Genomic DNA, 17,779 nt, shown 5'->3' with positions numbered 1-17,779 from the left:
TTGCCATTGAATCTTAAACTCAAAAGCTGGTGGTTAGCTCTGACTGACTGGTTTCTCAGCTGCTCACTAAGGCATGTAGCATCATCCTCAAACATCCTCTGTCAAGATGGATTACATTATAGATGCTGTACTCTGCTGCTAATTAAGACTATTTCTTATTCATTTCAAGTGGTGTTTATTAAAACAGGTCTAAAAGCAGCCCAAAGGATCCATTAATACAAGTGGTGGTCAAAATAACAAAAAGGGCTTCATGATAAATTGGTGTCCTGTCCAGAGGACTGCATTGATTCCTGGGAAATCGGACAGGATTTATTTTAGTTTCATGTTTTGCCACTGCTTTATCAGGGGTGTGGTAGTGGTAAAACATGAAAATGAAATGAATATGATATAAATATCTAGTGGAAATTGTTAGGTCTAGTAATTGCTATGCAAAATTGTATAGCAGTCAACAAATATAAGGGGAGTTTACAGGATTAAGTGAACCCTATTGTACAGTTTTCTGATGCTGTTTCCATATTCAAGAATGAAAATTTCCCCTTATGAGTACTGCTTAAACTATTAGAATAATGGAGCACCGTCAGTGTTCATCCCATTTACATCATGACAACTACATGAAGTTGTGGAGTGCAGACTGCCAAGTAGTTATTAATTTACATTCACAGCATTTAGCAGACGCTTTTCCCAAAGCGACTTACAATTACGACAATTTAAGCAACTGGGGGTTAAGGGTCTTGCTCAGGGGCCCAACAGTGGCAACTTAGTGGTGGTGCTTTTTTCTATTTTATTTATGCATTTTCTCCCACTTTCTCCAAATTTAGCATAGTCATTTTGTCTTCCGCTGCTGGAGGATCCCCGATTGCAGTCGAGGTGGGTATATTGCTGCTCACACCTCCTCTGACCCGCACACAGCCCTCAACAGAATCCTCCCTCACCCATGCACTCTGCACAGGCACCTGTATCTGCCAATCAGGGTCCTTACACAGCGTTTGAAGACCCCACCCACATAGTTCGGTCATCCCGCCCTAGCAGAACCGTGTCTGCTGCAGGCACTGCCAATTATGCCCGCTAGATGGTGCCCAGCCAACCGGTGGCAACGCCGATTTTCGAATCTCTGCACTGGTGTAGCTTAACCGCTGAGCTACCACTGCTCTATTAACCTTCCTAACTCCTTTGAAAAAAGAAAAGATTTGCATTAAGAATGGTTCAACCTTTTTTAATCAGTATAGTACTTGTATGACAGAATTCAGAGTGTAATTTAAGTATTTTTTCCATTTTCCAACTGGACACTTATCATAAATTAGAGTAAGGGCATTACCAAATTTCCTGAAAATGAGTGGACAGATGACTACCTTACTGTCTGTGGAGTTTGTCATGCTGCTTATGTCCACATGCATTTCCTGCCACATGCCAAAAAATTGTGTATTGGTCAATCTAAATTTCCCAGTGGATTTAAAAGTGAATTAGTATGATCATGTTAAGGCTGTTTTTCTTCCTACCTACTCAGATAAGATCAAGACCCACAGTGAACCAAAGACAGCATAATGACTAAAATAAGTAGGATAAGGCCACATGGATTGAGGGACGGATGGATATTTAGCACATGCTAAATTATTCACTTAATAATCAAGACATTTTTAAACTTCAAGTTTTGTGTTCTGGAGTTCTCAGATGTATGTCTACAACATTCCAAAAAGAAAACACATCATGTATGACCTCAAAGAAGCAAATGCTGCTAATTAATTGTTGGATTACTATGCCATCTCAGAAAAAAAAATTAAATTACCATTCAATGGTGAGAATAATAATTTACAAATGATGAACCTTTAAGGCCCAGGATAGGGCATTTCAACAAATTCAGTCCAAGGTCAGACTGTTTAATGCTAATAGATAATTAAACCCCAAGAACCTGTGTAAGCACATGAAAAGCATATGTTCATGACAGTAGAATTAGAAAAAGCTAATTAAAAGCAATAGTTCATTTATCAAGTAATGATGCAGGTAAATTATTAAATGATCATTGCTGGAAAATAAACAGACAGCTTTGAGGGACTACTGAATAAAATGCACTACCGTTTGACTTATGAAGGCCAGGTTTTCCCATTAGAGATGATAACAGATGTGCAGGCTACCCCTTTAATTAGATTTTTTGCACACCAGATTAGTTTGTGAACATAAATGCACTGAGTGTGTGTTAAAAAAGAAAATGTAGATATGATCCATGTACTGTTAACTAAAATAATCTGTAAGACATTCAACATTCAGCTTAGCATTTGCATAGAAACCTGATATGCAGAATCATGTTTACAATAAGCTTTTAATTTACAACTTTACAACAAACAAAAATAAAGCAATAAAATCACAATATTTACATGATAAAACATTTAAAATTAGTAAACTACAAAAGTTGGACCAAAACCCCACAGGACATCAAGTACATTACAAAAAATGAAGTGGGCAGAGCAGACATATGGCAGCCCACCCAATACAAGGCTTGCTGGAGGTGTGAAGACTTAATAGCTTTAGTTTTCCAAAAAACTAAAAATACTTCTTGGAGGGCCAGTGGGCTTCACGGAGTTCTCTCGGCATGGCCTTTTTGCAGCAGGGGCCAGGGACCCAGTCTGACCTCGTTTCTTCAACTGTAAAAGTCAGGAATGATAAAAAATGAAGGAACATTGCCAAGACAGTTTAAAAGTCTACACAAATAGGATTTAAATGAAATAGTACAGTTTACATCTACAGTTCACTAAGTTATGGTGGAGTTATTGTTTATCAAATTGTGGTTTGAAGTTAGTGATAAAACAGTGTAAATGAACGTGGAAAGAAGCATTTGTTGCTGATGCGTTATGATAAACTGTCAAAGTTAATATGGTTTATTATATAATATTCCAAATACAAATTAGATAAATAGCAGAGTCGTCCATGATACTCTCCAAAACTAACTAAATAAATAAATTTAGTTCATGATGATATTTTAAAGCAGTATAGCAGTACAGTGTTAAATAAAGCAGTATAGCAGCACATATCCAGACTGAAATGTATTTAACTGGTAATTTTAAACAACGTTCTTAGTGACGATCATCTTACTGACATATAACACGTGAAAAAATCTTGGACCCATAAGACTGCTGAGCCATCTGATCAACGCTTAATTTTTGTCTTGATATAAGATTGATTAGACTGGAAAAAAAACACTGTTTTTGGAATGTTCAGCTTACAATACTGCAGAAAACTAGTCTATAATCACCATTATTAAATGGATCAAACAAATCCAAACCTTTTGGATATATCTAACTGATTTCTTTCAACACTTAAGAGCTTAACTCTGCTTGTAAACACCGACTTCTTAACCGACCAAGGCTTCTTAATAATGCCATAACACTTTAATGCCCCCTGGTGGTAAAAAAATACAGAGCTGAACATTGTTACGTAATTAAAAACAATGCTATTTAAACAAACTTAATATTATTAGCTGTATCAGGTCTTATTTAAAGCTTTGTTGTAAAATACCTGCTTCTTGGGGCTGGTAGATGCAGGTGGCTCCTTCTCTGGGGACAGTGTCTGGAAGAGGAATCCTCGAGTGTTTCTTGGTGCGAGAGGGTTGCCATCAGAAATGTTGGCAAGTTTTTGCAGCACTGCCCGTGGCTGACTAAGCAGGGATCCTCTTTTCACCTAATGACCAAAAAATATTTTAAATTTAATAGCAAAATAAAACAGCTGTTTTTATGATAGGGTGTGGAAGATTGTAGTAAATTGCTTCTGAAAATCTATTCAACTTTACAAATAAATAAATAAATAGGTGCTCATAGGTACCTATTAGAAATACAAATGTTTGTGGCCAGTCTATAATGTCTGAAAAGTCACAATTATAAATTAACAGACTAGATTAGGGACAGTGGAAGCCTAGTGGATAGAGCTTTGGGCTATCAATCGCAAGATTGTCGGTTCAAATCCAGGTTCTGCTATGCAGCCACTGTTGGGCCCTTGAGCTAGGCCCTTAAGCCTGTCAAAGGTGCCGTACAATGGTTGACCCTGTGCTCTGACCCCAGCTTCCAAACAATCTAGGATATGCGGGAAAAAAAATTGAATTGTACTGTACACATGTATTGTTTGTTGGTTTATTAGGATTTTAACGTCATGTTTTACACTTTGCTTACATTCATGACAGGAACGGTAGTTACTCATTACACAAGATTCATCAGTTCACAAGGTTATATCAAACACAGTCATGGACAATTTAGTGTCTTCAATTCACCTCACTTGCACGTCTTTGGACTGTGGGAGGAAACCGGAGCACCTGGAGGAAACCCACGCAGACACGGGGAGAACATGCAAACTCCACACAGAAAGGACCTGGACCGCCCCACCTGGGGATCGAACCCAGGACCTTCTTGCTGTGAAGCGACAGAGCTACCCACTTAGCCACCGTGCCGCCCACTGTACACGTGTATATGTATATATGAAAAATTAGCGTGTTCTTCTTCTAGCTTATAAAGATTATGTAATGTAATAAGGAATTTTTAAAGAAAAAACATTTCATAACACTAAGACAAAAAATTGTTTTTGTGTCTGTCAGCTGCTCTTGCATTCAGGGGTCACCACAGCAATCATTCTGGTCATCATACCTGACCTCGACACAGTTTTTACACAGGACCTGTTCTAACGCAGCGCTCCTTATTTCATGTAGCATTGGGACCGGTACTAAGTGCACCTTCCAATGGCTAGGCTTTTTGGCCACCCTCCCCTCCACCTAGCAAATAACACTTCTGAGATTCAAACTCCAGAACCCAGCAGGAGTGAACTAGCGTGTTTTTACCGCTGTGTGCCACCCAAGCGTCCTCATTAAAGAATGCATAAAGCATGCATAACCAGAAGGTCACACATTGTACTCACCACAGGTTGACAGGGCTTCTGAAATGGGTTGGTGTTTGAGACCTTGCTTTGCACAGGCACTGCAGGAAGCTCTGCAAACAGCAAAGCGTTTAGACCTTTAATGTACATACTTAAGGGACAGAAACACAAATACACAACATGTTGAGACACTGACCTTTCTTCTGGAGTGCTTTAGCAGTAAATTTCTTTGCAAGCTTCATAAACTGGCTGTCGTCTTCTCCAATTTTCTCCTCATCCTCCTCTAGTTCCTCATCTCTCTTAGCTGTTTCAGACTATAAAGAAACAGAACATTGGTCTCAAAAAGCAATTTACACTTTAAAAAATTGAAAGAAAGGCTTTGTAGATTTGTAGCAGGTGGGTTGTCTGAAGTGTTTTGGCCAATGTGTTTACTGATTCCAGTAAGCCAACACCATAGGAGGTGCACCGTTATCATGATCATTGTCTATTGTGTGTGTCAGGGTGCTTTTTTAAATGAAGCTCTTTTATTCAATCAGAAACCAACATGATGCCAGAAAATCAGCATATTTTGTACTAATAGGCATGAACAGCACTGTGCCAAAAGCAATGCCTGAAGTGGCATCTAAAAATGACTTCAGTAGGAGTTGGAAGTATCTAGACCAGCATTTCTCAACCTTTCTTCAGCCACAGCACCCTTTAAAAGTACACATACTCTGGAGTCACCACAGTGTAAAATGTATTTAACAAACATACACTGAATCACTGACAACCCACATACACACACACATGGTCCTTAAAAGAATGAGCCTCTAAAAATGTAAGAATATTTTCAAAGGCAGCCCAGATAAAACCAGAAAGCACACTGAATAAAAAAGGCTGATCTAGACAACACAAGTTACACTTGTTATAGACTGTTATATATAGAACAGATATATAACCGCAGAATTTTTTTTTAGTTCGATTTTAATGTCTATACAACAATTAAATGCTGTTCCATGCACCCCTACATACAATAACACTTATTATTATGCATTGAAATGCTCATACCTGCTCTCGCAGCCACTGCTCCCTTTCTACCCTCTCCTTGTGCCTCTGCAGCTCACTTTGATCCACTTCATCCTCCTCCTCTTCTTCACCCTCACCAGTTATTCCAAACTCCAAGTTATCATCTAAGAGTGAGGCGAACATACAAAAAAAAACACAATTATAAAACAATTCTATTCCTACCTACAGGTTCATTATCAACTAAGAAACAAGTTCTGCAATGGGTTTAAACCAACCAATGTTTTTCCAGCGAAAGCGTCGCTCTCGACCAGGTCCGTCTGAGTGCAGGTCTCCATCAGCCAGGTAACGCTCCTGATATAAGCGCAGTTTACGCTTGTCGTCATCAAGCACCTGTTTCCTAAAAGCACACACACACAGCTTAGAGTACAGGCTATAATACACTGCACTATCAATTATTCGAACCACTTGAGTTAAGCCTATTTTCTAGTATTGACTGCCGCCTAGTGGTACGTCTGTGACACTGCATGTCATCACTGAAGCAACTACACTGTAAATAACAGAATGAATGTACACATTTCCATAACCAACGTTTTAAACTGTAATTTCTTATCTCCATGTTGAAGACTATACATTCTACATTTATATATACTTCTATTAAACGCTGTATAGCTTTGATACTTTTTGTTCGTTCTTTCATTAACATTCAGGCTTCATTGAAACTGTACATATCAAAAATGTCAGTGTACAGGTATATTTCTGATTAAGCAAGTCAGTAAAGATTCCTATGTTAAAACTACAATTTGGAAGCAATAACATGCAGATTTATCTTTTACAATTATTTTTACAAAAATATTTAACACGCATCTCCTGTGAAAGCTCACCAGCTGCTATACTTAGACACAGAAATATAACTCTTCCCATCATGTATTCTTACATGTGGATTTTGTTGACTTGGTCCATCAGCTCCTCATCTGATGGCAAATCTTCCTGTAGCTCCTCTTCCTCATATTCGTCACCTCCCTCTTCGTCCTCGTCCTCACTGCCCAGGTCACTGCCTGACAGCTCAGCCTCAGAATCCACAAAGTCAGTCATTTTTCTAAAGACACAGAGTAACAAGATCAACTTGTAGTTACTAACTACTGACACATATACAGGTTAAATAAACATTTTATTTAAAGTATAAAAAAGGTAAGCCATTATGCCATTACTAAAATGAGTGTACACACATGTCCAATATGCTGTTAAAACACCTTATTCTCTAAAAGACTCCTGTGGTATCTGGTAACAGGACTTAACCGCAGGTCCTTCAACTTCTGTAGGTTCTAAAGTAATTCATCCTACAGTACCATCACGATAGCTGGTAAAAGGGACAGTTGTGGCCTAGTGGTTAAGGTACTGGACTAGTAATCCAAAGATTGCTGGTTCAAGCCACACCACTGCCAGGCTGACACTGTTGGGCCCTTGAGCAAGGCCCTTAACCCTCAATTGCTTAGACAATTTACTGTCACAGTACTGCAAGTCGCTTTGGATAAAGGCGTCTGCTAACTGCCGAAAATGTGCATACAAGCCCAGCCAAGTGATCATTGAGAAAAGTGATAATTGAGAAAACATTAATTAATTAATTGCCCCGATGTCCAGTTCTGATGCCTGGATGCCCATTGTAGGTGTTTTTGACAGTGAACTGGGGTAAGGCATGGCCTACAACTGCACAGCACTACACACATAAGAGTTCGACACATTCACCTCCTCCACAGTATTAAAATGACCTGCAGGTCATCAGTAGCTATTCTGTCAGTTGTACCTGACAGCATAGGCTCATGGTTTGTGGCCGAGATCACTCCTTGCTGTATTGTAAATACCTAAATCTATTTGTTTGGCTATAATGATCTGGCCTTAATTCCTCATCAGGTCTGCTGAATTTAACACGTGTTGATGGTGGTTACTTCTAGTACACATTTGACATAACCCTGACTGTGACAAGCAATCGTTATGTTTGTTTGTTTGTTATAATGCCATGTTGTAATATTCCACAATCATTTAGAAATAGGGACGGCTATGCATTTTTGGGGGGGGGGGGGGGGGGGGGGATCCTAATGTTTTGGCTTATAGATGGGTGGGTGTCCATTTATCAACTGCTAAATAGATGCATCTCAGGAGTAAGCTGACTGAAGTTGTTCAATACTATATAGAGATTGTTACACACCAACATTGGGCTGAATGTTAGTTATTTTCCCAATCCTCAATTTTTTAGACTAGTACATAAATCAAGTCAATTAATTACAATTAACATGACTTACATCTTCCTTTTGCCTGGGCGTTGTCCAAAGACTGCATCCCTTTCCTCATCCTCTTGCTCTTCTACCTCATCCTCATTCTCTTCATCAGCCTCTGAGTCTTCCTCGAGCTCATCCTGGTGGGGGAAAAAAAAACATAACATGTAACCCATGACTCCTCTATATATTACAAAAACGTCACACTCGCCCCTTACCTTTTCACTGTTGCTGTCTACATCGGACATGAGCCGAAACTCACAATTGTCTTCTTCCTCTTCTTCACCCTCTTCTACCTTGTTCCTATTAAAACAGACCAGTGTCAGTTCGACCACACTGTTTAATAATGAAAGAAATGATATGCAGATTAAGGCATTGACTTTACCGGTTGTTCTTCTGATCAGGAGGCAGGCTTGTGACAGATTGCACTGGAGAAGCAGCTACAAGAGAGCAGAGACAAATTATTTGAAAATACCAGTGTCATAAGTTTGTTTGTTTAATTCTTAATGCCATGTCATCTGCAATGGCTATTATCATGGGCCAGTGATAGCTCAGTGTTTAAGGTACTGGACTAGTAAACAGAAGGTTGCCGGTTCAAGCCCTGCCACCACCAAGTTGCCACTGTTGGGTCCCTGAGCAAGGCCCTTAACCCTCAATTGCTCATTGTGTTCCGCTCACTGTGTAAGTCGCTTTGGATAAAAGCGTCTGCTAAATGCTGAAAATGTAAATGAAAATGTATCATGGCTAACTAACAGATTATGTAAATGTTAAGGTAGTGAGTCAATTTTTTTTTTTTTCCAGTACGTACAGTGTCAGAAGTAAACCATTACATTTACATTTTCAGCACTTAGCAGACGCCTTTATCCAAAGCGACTTACAGTACCGTGTCAGTATACATTTTGAGCAATTGAGGGTTAAGGGGCTTGCTAAAGGACCCAACAGCAGCAACATGGCAGTGGTGGGGCTTGAACCAGTGACCTTTTAATTACTAATCCAGCACCTTAACCACTAGGCTACCACTGCCAACCAAATATTCTTTACACAAATATATACACTGATAAGGCCTAACATTATGACCACCTTCCTAATATTGTGTTGGTCCCCTTTTGCTGCCAAAACAGCCCTGCAACTGCAATGCACTGTGTATTCTGACACATTTCTATAAGAACCAGCATTAACTTCTTTAGCAATTTGAGCTACAGTAGCTCGTCTGTGTCCACACGGGCCAGCCTTCATTTCCATACGTGCATCAATGAGCCTTGGCCGCCCATGACCCTGTCACCGGTTTACCACTGTTCCTTTCTTGGACCACTTTTGATAGATACTGACCACTGCAGACGGTGAACACCCTACAAGAGCTGCAGTTTTGGAGATGCACTGACCCAGTCGTCAACATCACAATTTGGCCATTGTCAAACTCGCTCAAATCCTTACGCTTGTCCATTTTTCCTGCTTCCGACACATCAACTTTGAAGATAAAATGTTCACTTGCTGCCTAATATATCCCACCTACTAACAGGTGCCATGATGGAGATAATTCATGTTATTCACTTCATGTCATAATGTTAGTGCTTCAGTGGTCATAATGTTATGCCTAGTCAGTGTACACTCTGCATGTATACACACACTGTGTATACATGCAATGTCAATTTTGCTGTACAGCTATTTGGCAAATATAAATTTAGTAACGGATGATGATTGACAGTGTATAAACACTAGAAGTGTGTTAATCAAATAGACCGAAATAGCTGTTTATGGGGGCTGCCAGTGAACTTACCAGGGCTGCCAGTGAACTTTCCTGAGCAGAAATCAAGCAATTGATCCATATCAGTATCAGAGCTTCCACGACTGCCCTCAACTCTTTGTTCTGCCTCCAGCATTCTAAGCTCCTCTCTGGGTCTGCTGGCTCTCGCAGGTTGGGTGGAGAAGTTTCCGGAGCAAAGACCCAGTAGCTCGTCCTCGGCTCCTGTCTGACTCTGTCTAACCGCGGCAAAGCCTCCAGAACAGAGCCCTATCAATTCGTCCATATTGGCGTCCATAGCATTTTCATCCAGGTTGTCTAACAGCAGCTGCCTTTTGTGTGAGCGGCTTGGGCCACCACGTGGACCTACGTTTAAGAACCCATCAGCATCTAGCAGCTGTGACTGTGTGTCCTCCTCCAAGGAAAATGGGCCCTGCGAGTCTCCTCCCTCAGGGGAAGGGACACCGTACAAGTCCTGTGAATCCTCCACAGGAAGGGTGAGGGAGGGCTCAGACATCTTACCAGAACTCTGTATAGAAAAAATTAATAATAAACAGAAATTCATGACAATAATAATCTGAACATTTAGACAAAAAAAACAAACAAAACAAAATTGTCAAATAAGTAATGTGAACCTTTTTGAAACCATGTACAGTATAAATGTTGCTGTAGGTCTGATTTTCACTGAAACACTGGGCACAAGACAGGAACACAGCCTGGATAGGACACCAAACCATTATGGGACCTAGCCAATCGTGTCCATGTAGATGCCTGGCCAGTTGATGGATGATGGACTAGCGTAACAGACCGCTGTGCCACCCAGGCATACTGTTAGTTAATAATTAATAACATAATTGAAGCATAGTTATAATTAATGACACCGAGGTGTAATTGCCTTTTTGCCATTAAATATGTGACCAGATTAAAAATTAAAAGAATATGCCAGGAAAATGAGATTTGAGAGCTAAATAACATAGCTCACTCAAAAAGGATGGGAAAAAGCTTGTCGCACCATAACAATGCATACAAGAAACAACTGACCTATAATACTATTACTATGGCAAAAGAATTGACAGTAAATACTTTATTATACTGACCTTGGATGCTGATCCAAGAAAACTGGGTCTGAAGAAGCAAGGTGAAGGTGAACGGAACACAGCTGCTGAAAGACCTTTGCTTGTAGCACGGCTCACAGGCTGATATGATGGCAGTGTCGAACTTGTCAACTCAAAGCTGCTGTTATGACTGTTGTCCTTAGTCAAGGAGAGTGCGTCCTCATCTTCTGTAGAACCCATAAGGCCAGCAATATTTTAATTATATTTCTAAACAACATAGACTACACTAGCTGCCATATGGAACAGAAGGACAGGAAAGACAGACAGACTTTTGCTTACCCATTTTGCTGTCATTTTCTTGACAGGCTTGCTCAGATTGCCTCACACCATCCCTGAAAAGACCAAAAAAAAAAAAAAAAAGACATTAAATTTAGAAGACATACATTTTACGTTTATAAAAAACCCGAAACACAAGCTCACACTTACCCTGTTCTGGAGCAGGAGTTGCCTGCAAACAGCATCAGAGTTCCATCAGCATCTGGGGTGGGAGATGGACTTTTAAAAATGGGAAAGCTTGGTCTTTTGGATTTCTTGCTTCGGTTTGTTCCATCTTCGTCTTCCTCTCTTTCACCCTCATCGGCCTTCTCTCCCTCTTCATCACCATTACCACCCAACAACTCATCAACCCCCTATCAATTGACATGAGCAAAAACATGTTAATTGAAGACAAAATACAATAAAAACAAGTTAAACCATATATAAAGTCATGGCAAAATATTACACGTGGCCACTTTGGCAGATAGGTGCAGATTTTTCAAACAACGTATTTAAATTAAGTCGTTTTCTTGTTTTAAGTAAACATACAACTTCTAGGTTTAGAACTAAATTGTTTTAGCAGTGCCTGGCTTTTAAATTTGAAAAAGGTTAAGTGAAAAATGCTCAGATACCTCTTCATCCTCTGACTCGGTCATCTCTTCTTCCTCCTCCTCGCAATCTTCATTGTCAAGTCGATGAAGAGCAGCCCTGCGTTCTCTTTCTTCCTGCCGATGGATAGCCATGGCCTGCTGCAGGCGAGACTTCAGTAAAACCAGTTTCTCTCCTGAAATATTTGAAGACACACTTGCTCTTTAAAATACGGTCTGATTGACAGAAAATTAGACTTCTCTCAGTCCTGCTTGGTAGGATGGTGACCCACCAGAGTCATTCAATAGATGACCCTCTATCTGGTCCTAATGTACATTTTGTTGACAGATTCCAGAAAGCAAGAATTTTAGCAAATTAACCAAATACATGTGGACCACACAGACAAAGCCGATAAACCCCACCATACTGGAATCATATATGAAACCTAATAGTTAGTGTACCTGGCTTAGTGTGTACAGGTTCCTCTTCTTCCTTGTTGACAGTGACTGTAATCGATTCAGCATGCAGCTCCTCCTGACCAGAGGCAGTTTTGTCTTTTCTCACAACATTCACGTGCATTGACCGTTCTCCCTTTGAGCGAGCGACTGGTTGGACGTGCTTTAAAAAACGTTCTTTGAGGGCTTCCAGAGCTGAGCCACACACACACCACAAAAACTGAACAATGAGGCAAGCAGATTTAAACGTACACAAAGTATAAGCACACAAGAGAACAGTTGCTGTCTCTACTATTACTTGTATGTATGTAAGCCATTATGAGAGCAGTAATCTAACACAAATGCAGTCTTCATGACAACTGGGCACAATTTTCATTGTTTGTGCTGCCATTTCCAACTGCACAATTTTACGGCTACCTCATCAGCGTTTCAGTAAACACTTTTTAAATGATGATTTCTTTTAAGTAAAATACTGTTCAGCCCTACCTGGCCCTGTGTAAAAAAGGTAATTAAAATTAATGTACAAGATTCCACAATAAGAAAGACACTGGGCAAAAATGGCTTCCATGGGAGAGCTGCAAGGCACAAAAAAGCCCACATCTGAATGGCTCAAAAGCAACACATATAAGGGTTTGTAGTGGCTGAATCAAAGTCCTGGCCTGAATCCCATTAAGATGCAGTGGCGAAACCTTAAACAGGCAGTTCATGCTCAAAAACCCTTCAACATAGCTTATTAAAACAGTTCTGCAAAGAAGACATACAGAAGACATATCTTCTGTATAAATGACCTATGATCATTTAAAAATATAGATATCACATCTATAAACACCTATTTAAAAAAACCTCAGAATTGTTAAATATCAACTATTTACGTACCATGACCAAAAGAATTTGTGATTAAGCAAATTATGATAGTTAAATGTGGCAGGCCTACATGCTATTTCTTTTTGCATTAATGTGTATGTATGTTATGTAGATGTTGTGTGTAAAAATTCTGAGCTTGAGAAACTCAATTTGAGTAGGAATGAGTAAAATAATTTTGCCCAGTAAAAGCCCCACTTTCTCACCTGGATTTGCTTGCGGAGGCTCTAGCAGGACAAAAGCTCCATCGTCGGCACACAACTTTGCTACAGGTGGCGGCACCAAACCCAGTTCACGCAGTCTGGCCAGCTTATCCTTCTTAGGTTTGGACACCATTTGCTCCTGATCTGCTAGGGTAGAGCCTTCCTGTGCAGAGTGTTCTGTACCAGACTCAGTTTGCTGAACAAGTGGCACCTCATGGTCCTTTTGGGGGGATTTAACCATCTCAGTAACCTTCACAAACTGAGTAGTACTAGTCTCTTCCACTAACTCAGCATTTACGTCGATTCCTGTTTGGACTTGTTCTGTTTCAATAGCAGCTTGGGTCTCCTCTTCATTTGCAATATCCTCTTTTTGTTGGCTAGAGCTGTCTGGAGTCGGTCCACCCACATCAGTCTGCTGGTTTGATAACTGCTCTGGTTCCTCAGCTTGGTTGTGTTTGTTGGATGCTGCTGCAGATGTTTCCAACATACGGGCCTGGTATTTGGCAGATCTTAAATTTGAGGAAAATACTCATACAATTACTTTTTGTAAGAAATATATAGAATCCTAAAAAATACATTACTATAGAGTATTTAAAATGCCTACTGAAGCTGAGAATTGAATATGTGTATAATAAATATGCCTACTTTAACAATGCCATAGCAGGCACATCAGGGCGAACTCTTCTCTTGAAGAACTGGTCTATGCCTTTGGGCTCTGGCATATGGTATGGAAGCCCAATATTAGACTCTGAAAGAAAAAAATTAATTTAACAAGGGTTTTATTTCTCGAAAAAAAAACCCAGTTGTAGGTGGTGTTTTGTATGTAAAACTAACCTCTAACAAACCGCTGACTCTCACTGTGGAGATGCTTCATGGCCTCCTTACTAGCCTTTGCAGCTTTTCTCTCCTGAGAAGTCCAAACACAACAGATTTCATTGATAAACTAAGAAAAATAGAAGGCAAAAAAGAATAAAACAGAAATGTCAGATGTTTTACCTTACGATGAGGTTTGTCTTCCTGCTCTTCATCCTCTTCGGAATCAGCTAAATAGTTCTGCTTTAGAAAAGAGAATAAGCAAACTGTTACTTGCACAACAACGTTCGAAATATTTTGCCATTGTGCAGAGTAGAATTGCTTTTACTACTTTTAGCCAACCCAGTAGTACCTGGTCATTCAAGTGAAGAGGAGAATAATACACCCCTAAATAAACATGAGCTCACAGATGTCTATGATTGGCTAAAATTGCTTTGACTGGACAGGAAGATAAATGGCATGTACTTCAACCCAAAGGGTAGGGCTCTGTTAAACTAACAACTATGGCATGGTCAGGATTCAAACTTAGTCAGGTGCACCAATGTTTCAGCGGGAACAATTTAACCCTTAATTTCCCTTAATCACCTTGTGCTTGGCCTTCTGTTTTACAGCATTTCTAATGGCATCCAGAGACTCCTCTTCTTCCATCTCTCCCTCAGATATTTCATCCTCTAGCTGAGCATCAAATAGATCATTATCACCCAGCATGCAGCCACTGTCATTGAGAGCCTTGGGTAATGTGGACTGGGATTCCTGAGAACAATAAATTCTGATCAGTGTCAACGAATTATTTTTTGACAAACATTTATTGAACATCGAAATTTGACCCACTTCAGCAGTGTTGGCCTTCTCTTTATGTCGTTTCACTTTGGCACCTTTCCGCTTTTCCTTCTCTTTGCGTCTCTGTGACTTGTCCCTCTTTTTAGCTTCTTTGTGAGGTTTGCTTGGCAGCTCATCTTTTTCTGGCTCACTCTCATCGCTGTCTAGAGCAATTCTTTTCACCTTCTTTTTCTTTATTGGTTCATCCTCAGTGGTCCTACTGCCCTCCACACTAGATTCCTCCAAGACAAGAGCTTCAGCCATTCCAGACACAGCCTCCTCCCCATCACTGTCACTATCCTGCAGCACCTTCCGGGACCGTGGCTTTCGGGTCATGACGACTTCCTCATCTGAATCTAGAGCTTAAACGTTCAAACGAGATGGAACAATATTATATATACACACAAGTTAGTAGTTATGATAGTCTGCCAGCTAGTTCTGCACTGATTTCATATTTTGAACTAAAAAGTCAGGAGCTACCAGTCCAAATGTCTATGTTCTCTTCCTGTAGTGTATATGTTGGTTGATAAAACACTCATAATATGAACTCTGTAAAGTTTGATGGTTTATTTGTTACCTCCTTGAGCCTCAGTGCCAGTAGTGGTTTCAGTCATAGCCTCATCATTGGGTGAGCCTACACCACTGTCTGAATCACTTTCTGCCTTCGGGCTCTCATCAGGCAGATCGACAGCCTAGCATTAGAAACAAATCATTTATGTCAAACTTATGTAGATAACAGTTTAAACAGTTGGCAAATACAGCTTTGTGATAATAAAGCATAAATCTCTTAGTTATGGCTGCTTTGTACAATTATTGCCTAAATCAACAGCTGCTGTATGCAAAAATGATGTGGGTACTTTGCATCATGGCACAGTATAAAGGCAAAACTCTGCTTACCATTTTATAATAACTATACTAATGTCAGAAAGAACTTTAATATACCGACTGCATCTCTATGAACTATGATTAGCATGTTTAGTTAGTGCTTGTAATGAACTATTTGCTACAAACTTTGTATAAAATCTACATCCTGATGCTGAACTGGTTCCACTGTCTGTGTTTATGTTCATCTTACTGTTCTACCTTACTGCCATGTTTACTACATTACACATCAGTAAAGCAAATACACTTGAAGATATAAAAATTATTGATACATTCTATATTTTAATGGCTTTATAAGGTTGTCAGTTATCAGTTAGCCTTTGACTAATGTCAGTTGTTATTAGTTAAAAAAATTTGACAAAACTTGCATTCCTAATTGAACGCAAGGGGATGAATAGCCAAGTGGATATTGAAATTTGCTGTTCTTCCCACACCGGTTTAACCTGTATTATATATTAAACAAGTGTAGCATCAAATTAAACCTAACATGTGGCTCTATCATATCAAATAACTCAACAACCCATATTGCCAAGATACAGTTTAAAACCTATATAAAGCCTATTCTAACACCACATGGCACTGTTAACGAAACCAGGATAACTATGATTTTAAAAAATGTAGTGTGAAAGTGTCCTGTTTTTTAACGTGTAAAGGAAAAAGCTTACTTATGTAAGTGTTTGATCAGTATCGACATGAATTATGCATTGCAGAATAATGCAACAAATTATGCTCTTATTAAATTACAATTCTAATAATTAATGATTATATTATCATATGTAGAATATAATTTTAATATTGTATTTTTATTTATTGTTGTTTCAACATATGTTGTACTTTTTTTTAATGTGAGCCATGAAATATTAGTGTCAAATCACTCATATTTAATTAACAAACTAATTATACAGCACTAAAGTCAATTTTATTGATTGCTCAGAATGATTATAGGTTGGCATTCTTTGCAAGGAAGAAATTATTTTCCAAGTTTCCTTCAAATTTGGAGGCACAAATTCTTCATTGCCTAAATTTTAAATATTGAAAAAAAGCCACATTTTATACAATGATTTAAGTTTAACAAATAAACAATAATTTAACGTTAAAATGTGCAGTGAAACGTTCCCTGTAAAGAATGCACTAGCTTATGACCTACTAAACATGGAATTTGAACAGGGGTGTTTAAACCATATGACAGTATATTAGCTTATCCAAAATTATTTATTTCATTTTAAACAGCCAAGTAAAGAAGCCAACGTTAGGCCACTACCAACCTGAACTACCTTTAGTTTGTTAGAGAAATAGGAAGAGCCTAGCCATGATACCAAACAAACTAGTTTTGTTTTTAATCTAACACACAGCCAAGACTTAAAACCAATATTAAAGTAAACAAGAGAACAAATACATGAGCGCAAATTCACTGCCAAATATCCTGTAAGTTTATGCGCCCTTTATAAACACAGATAGCCTAGCTACTTTTGTTAGCAGCAGCCAGGGAGGTTAGCCATTACTAAATGCGCGCGGTTCTGATATGATTCTGCACTGCACATGAATAAACACACACCGATGTAATCACACATACTACTAAATACTAAGACTATTAATAATCTAAAGCTAAAGTCAATGTCATGAGTGCATAGTTACCCTCTGGGAGATAAGCAAGCTCATCTTTTGTCCGGTGCAGCTACTCGGTCCAAAAACACATTAAACTCACCAAACTACAACAGAACAAGTTTAAAAAACTACCACTCAGATGAAAGAGGTGTGTGTTAGTTTTATAAAAACATGAACTACAACACTGTGAGTAAATATATTTGTAGACTGTGGTTAGATATAAAAACCGTCTCCCGCCTGAACGGCGTAAAGAAATTAAGCTTCAATCCTTCGCGCGCAGCACTGAAAGCACTCGCCTTCTGTCAGTACGTCACTAAGA

At 39.2% G+C, this 17,779-nt stretch overlaps 1 protein-coding gene across 1 annotated transcript; it reads right to left on the bottom strand.

Annotated features, from left to right (window-relative positions):
- Window positions 1-2,295: 2,295 nt before the first annotated feature.
- Window positions 2,296-17,653, bottom strand: LOC134307321 (claspin). The gene is made up of 24 exons (XM_062990456.1): window positions 17,491-17,653; window positions 15,551-15,665; window positions 14,986-15,335; window positions 14,740-14,907; window positions 14,338-14,394; window positions 14,176-14,248; window positions 13,987-14,089; window positions 13,345-13,850; window positions 12,284-12,472; window positions 11,867-12,018; window positions 11,406-11,608; window positions 11,259-11,311; window positions 10,962-11,146; window positions 9,901-10,393; window positions 8,509-8,563; window positions 8,342-8,426; window positions 8,151-8,263; window positions 6,788-6,949; window positions 6,129-6,250; window positions 5,896-6,017; window positions 5,045-5,162; window positions 4,891-4,961; window positions 3,508-3,669; window positions 2,296-2,636 (listed from the first exon to the last, which is right to left on the bottom strand). Exons 1-24 carry the CDS (start codon window positions 17,512-17,514, stop codon window positions 2,520-2,522), a joined length of 3,798 nt encoding a protein of 1,265 aa, XP_062846526.1. The 5' UTR covers window positions 17,515-17,653; the 3' UTR covers window positions 2,296-2,519.
- Window positions 17,654-17,779: the final 126 nt, after the last annotated feature.

Source organism: Trichomycterus rosablanca, chromosome 2 (genome assembly GCF_030014385.1).
Source record: "Trichomycterus rosablanca isolate fTriRos1 chromosome 2, fTriRos1.hap1, whole genome shotgun sequence".
Taxonomy (NCBI): domain Eukaryota; kingdom Metazoa; phylum Chordata; class Actinopteri; order Siluriformes; family Trichomycteridae; genus Trichomycterus; species Trichomycterus rosablanca.
This window is presented reverse-complemented; position numbering and strand designations above follow the sequence as displayed.

Coding starts and splice junctions, on each gene's coding strand:
- LOC134307321 (XM_062990456.1), bottom strand. CDS start 17,514: ATGAGCTTGCTTATCTCCCAGAGG. Junction 10,394..10,961: donor TTCTTGGATCAGCATCCAAG/GTCAGTATAATA, acceptor TTTTCTATACAG/AGTTCTGGTAAGATGTCTGA. Junction 8,264..8,341: donor TAGACAGCAACAGTGAAAAG/GTAAGGGGCGAG, acceptor TTCCCCCACCAG/GATGAGCTCGAGGAAGACTC.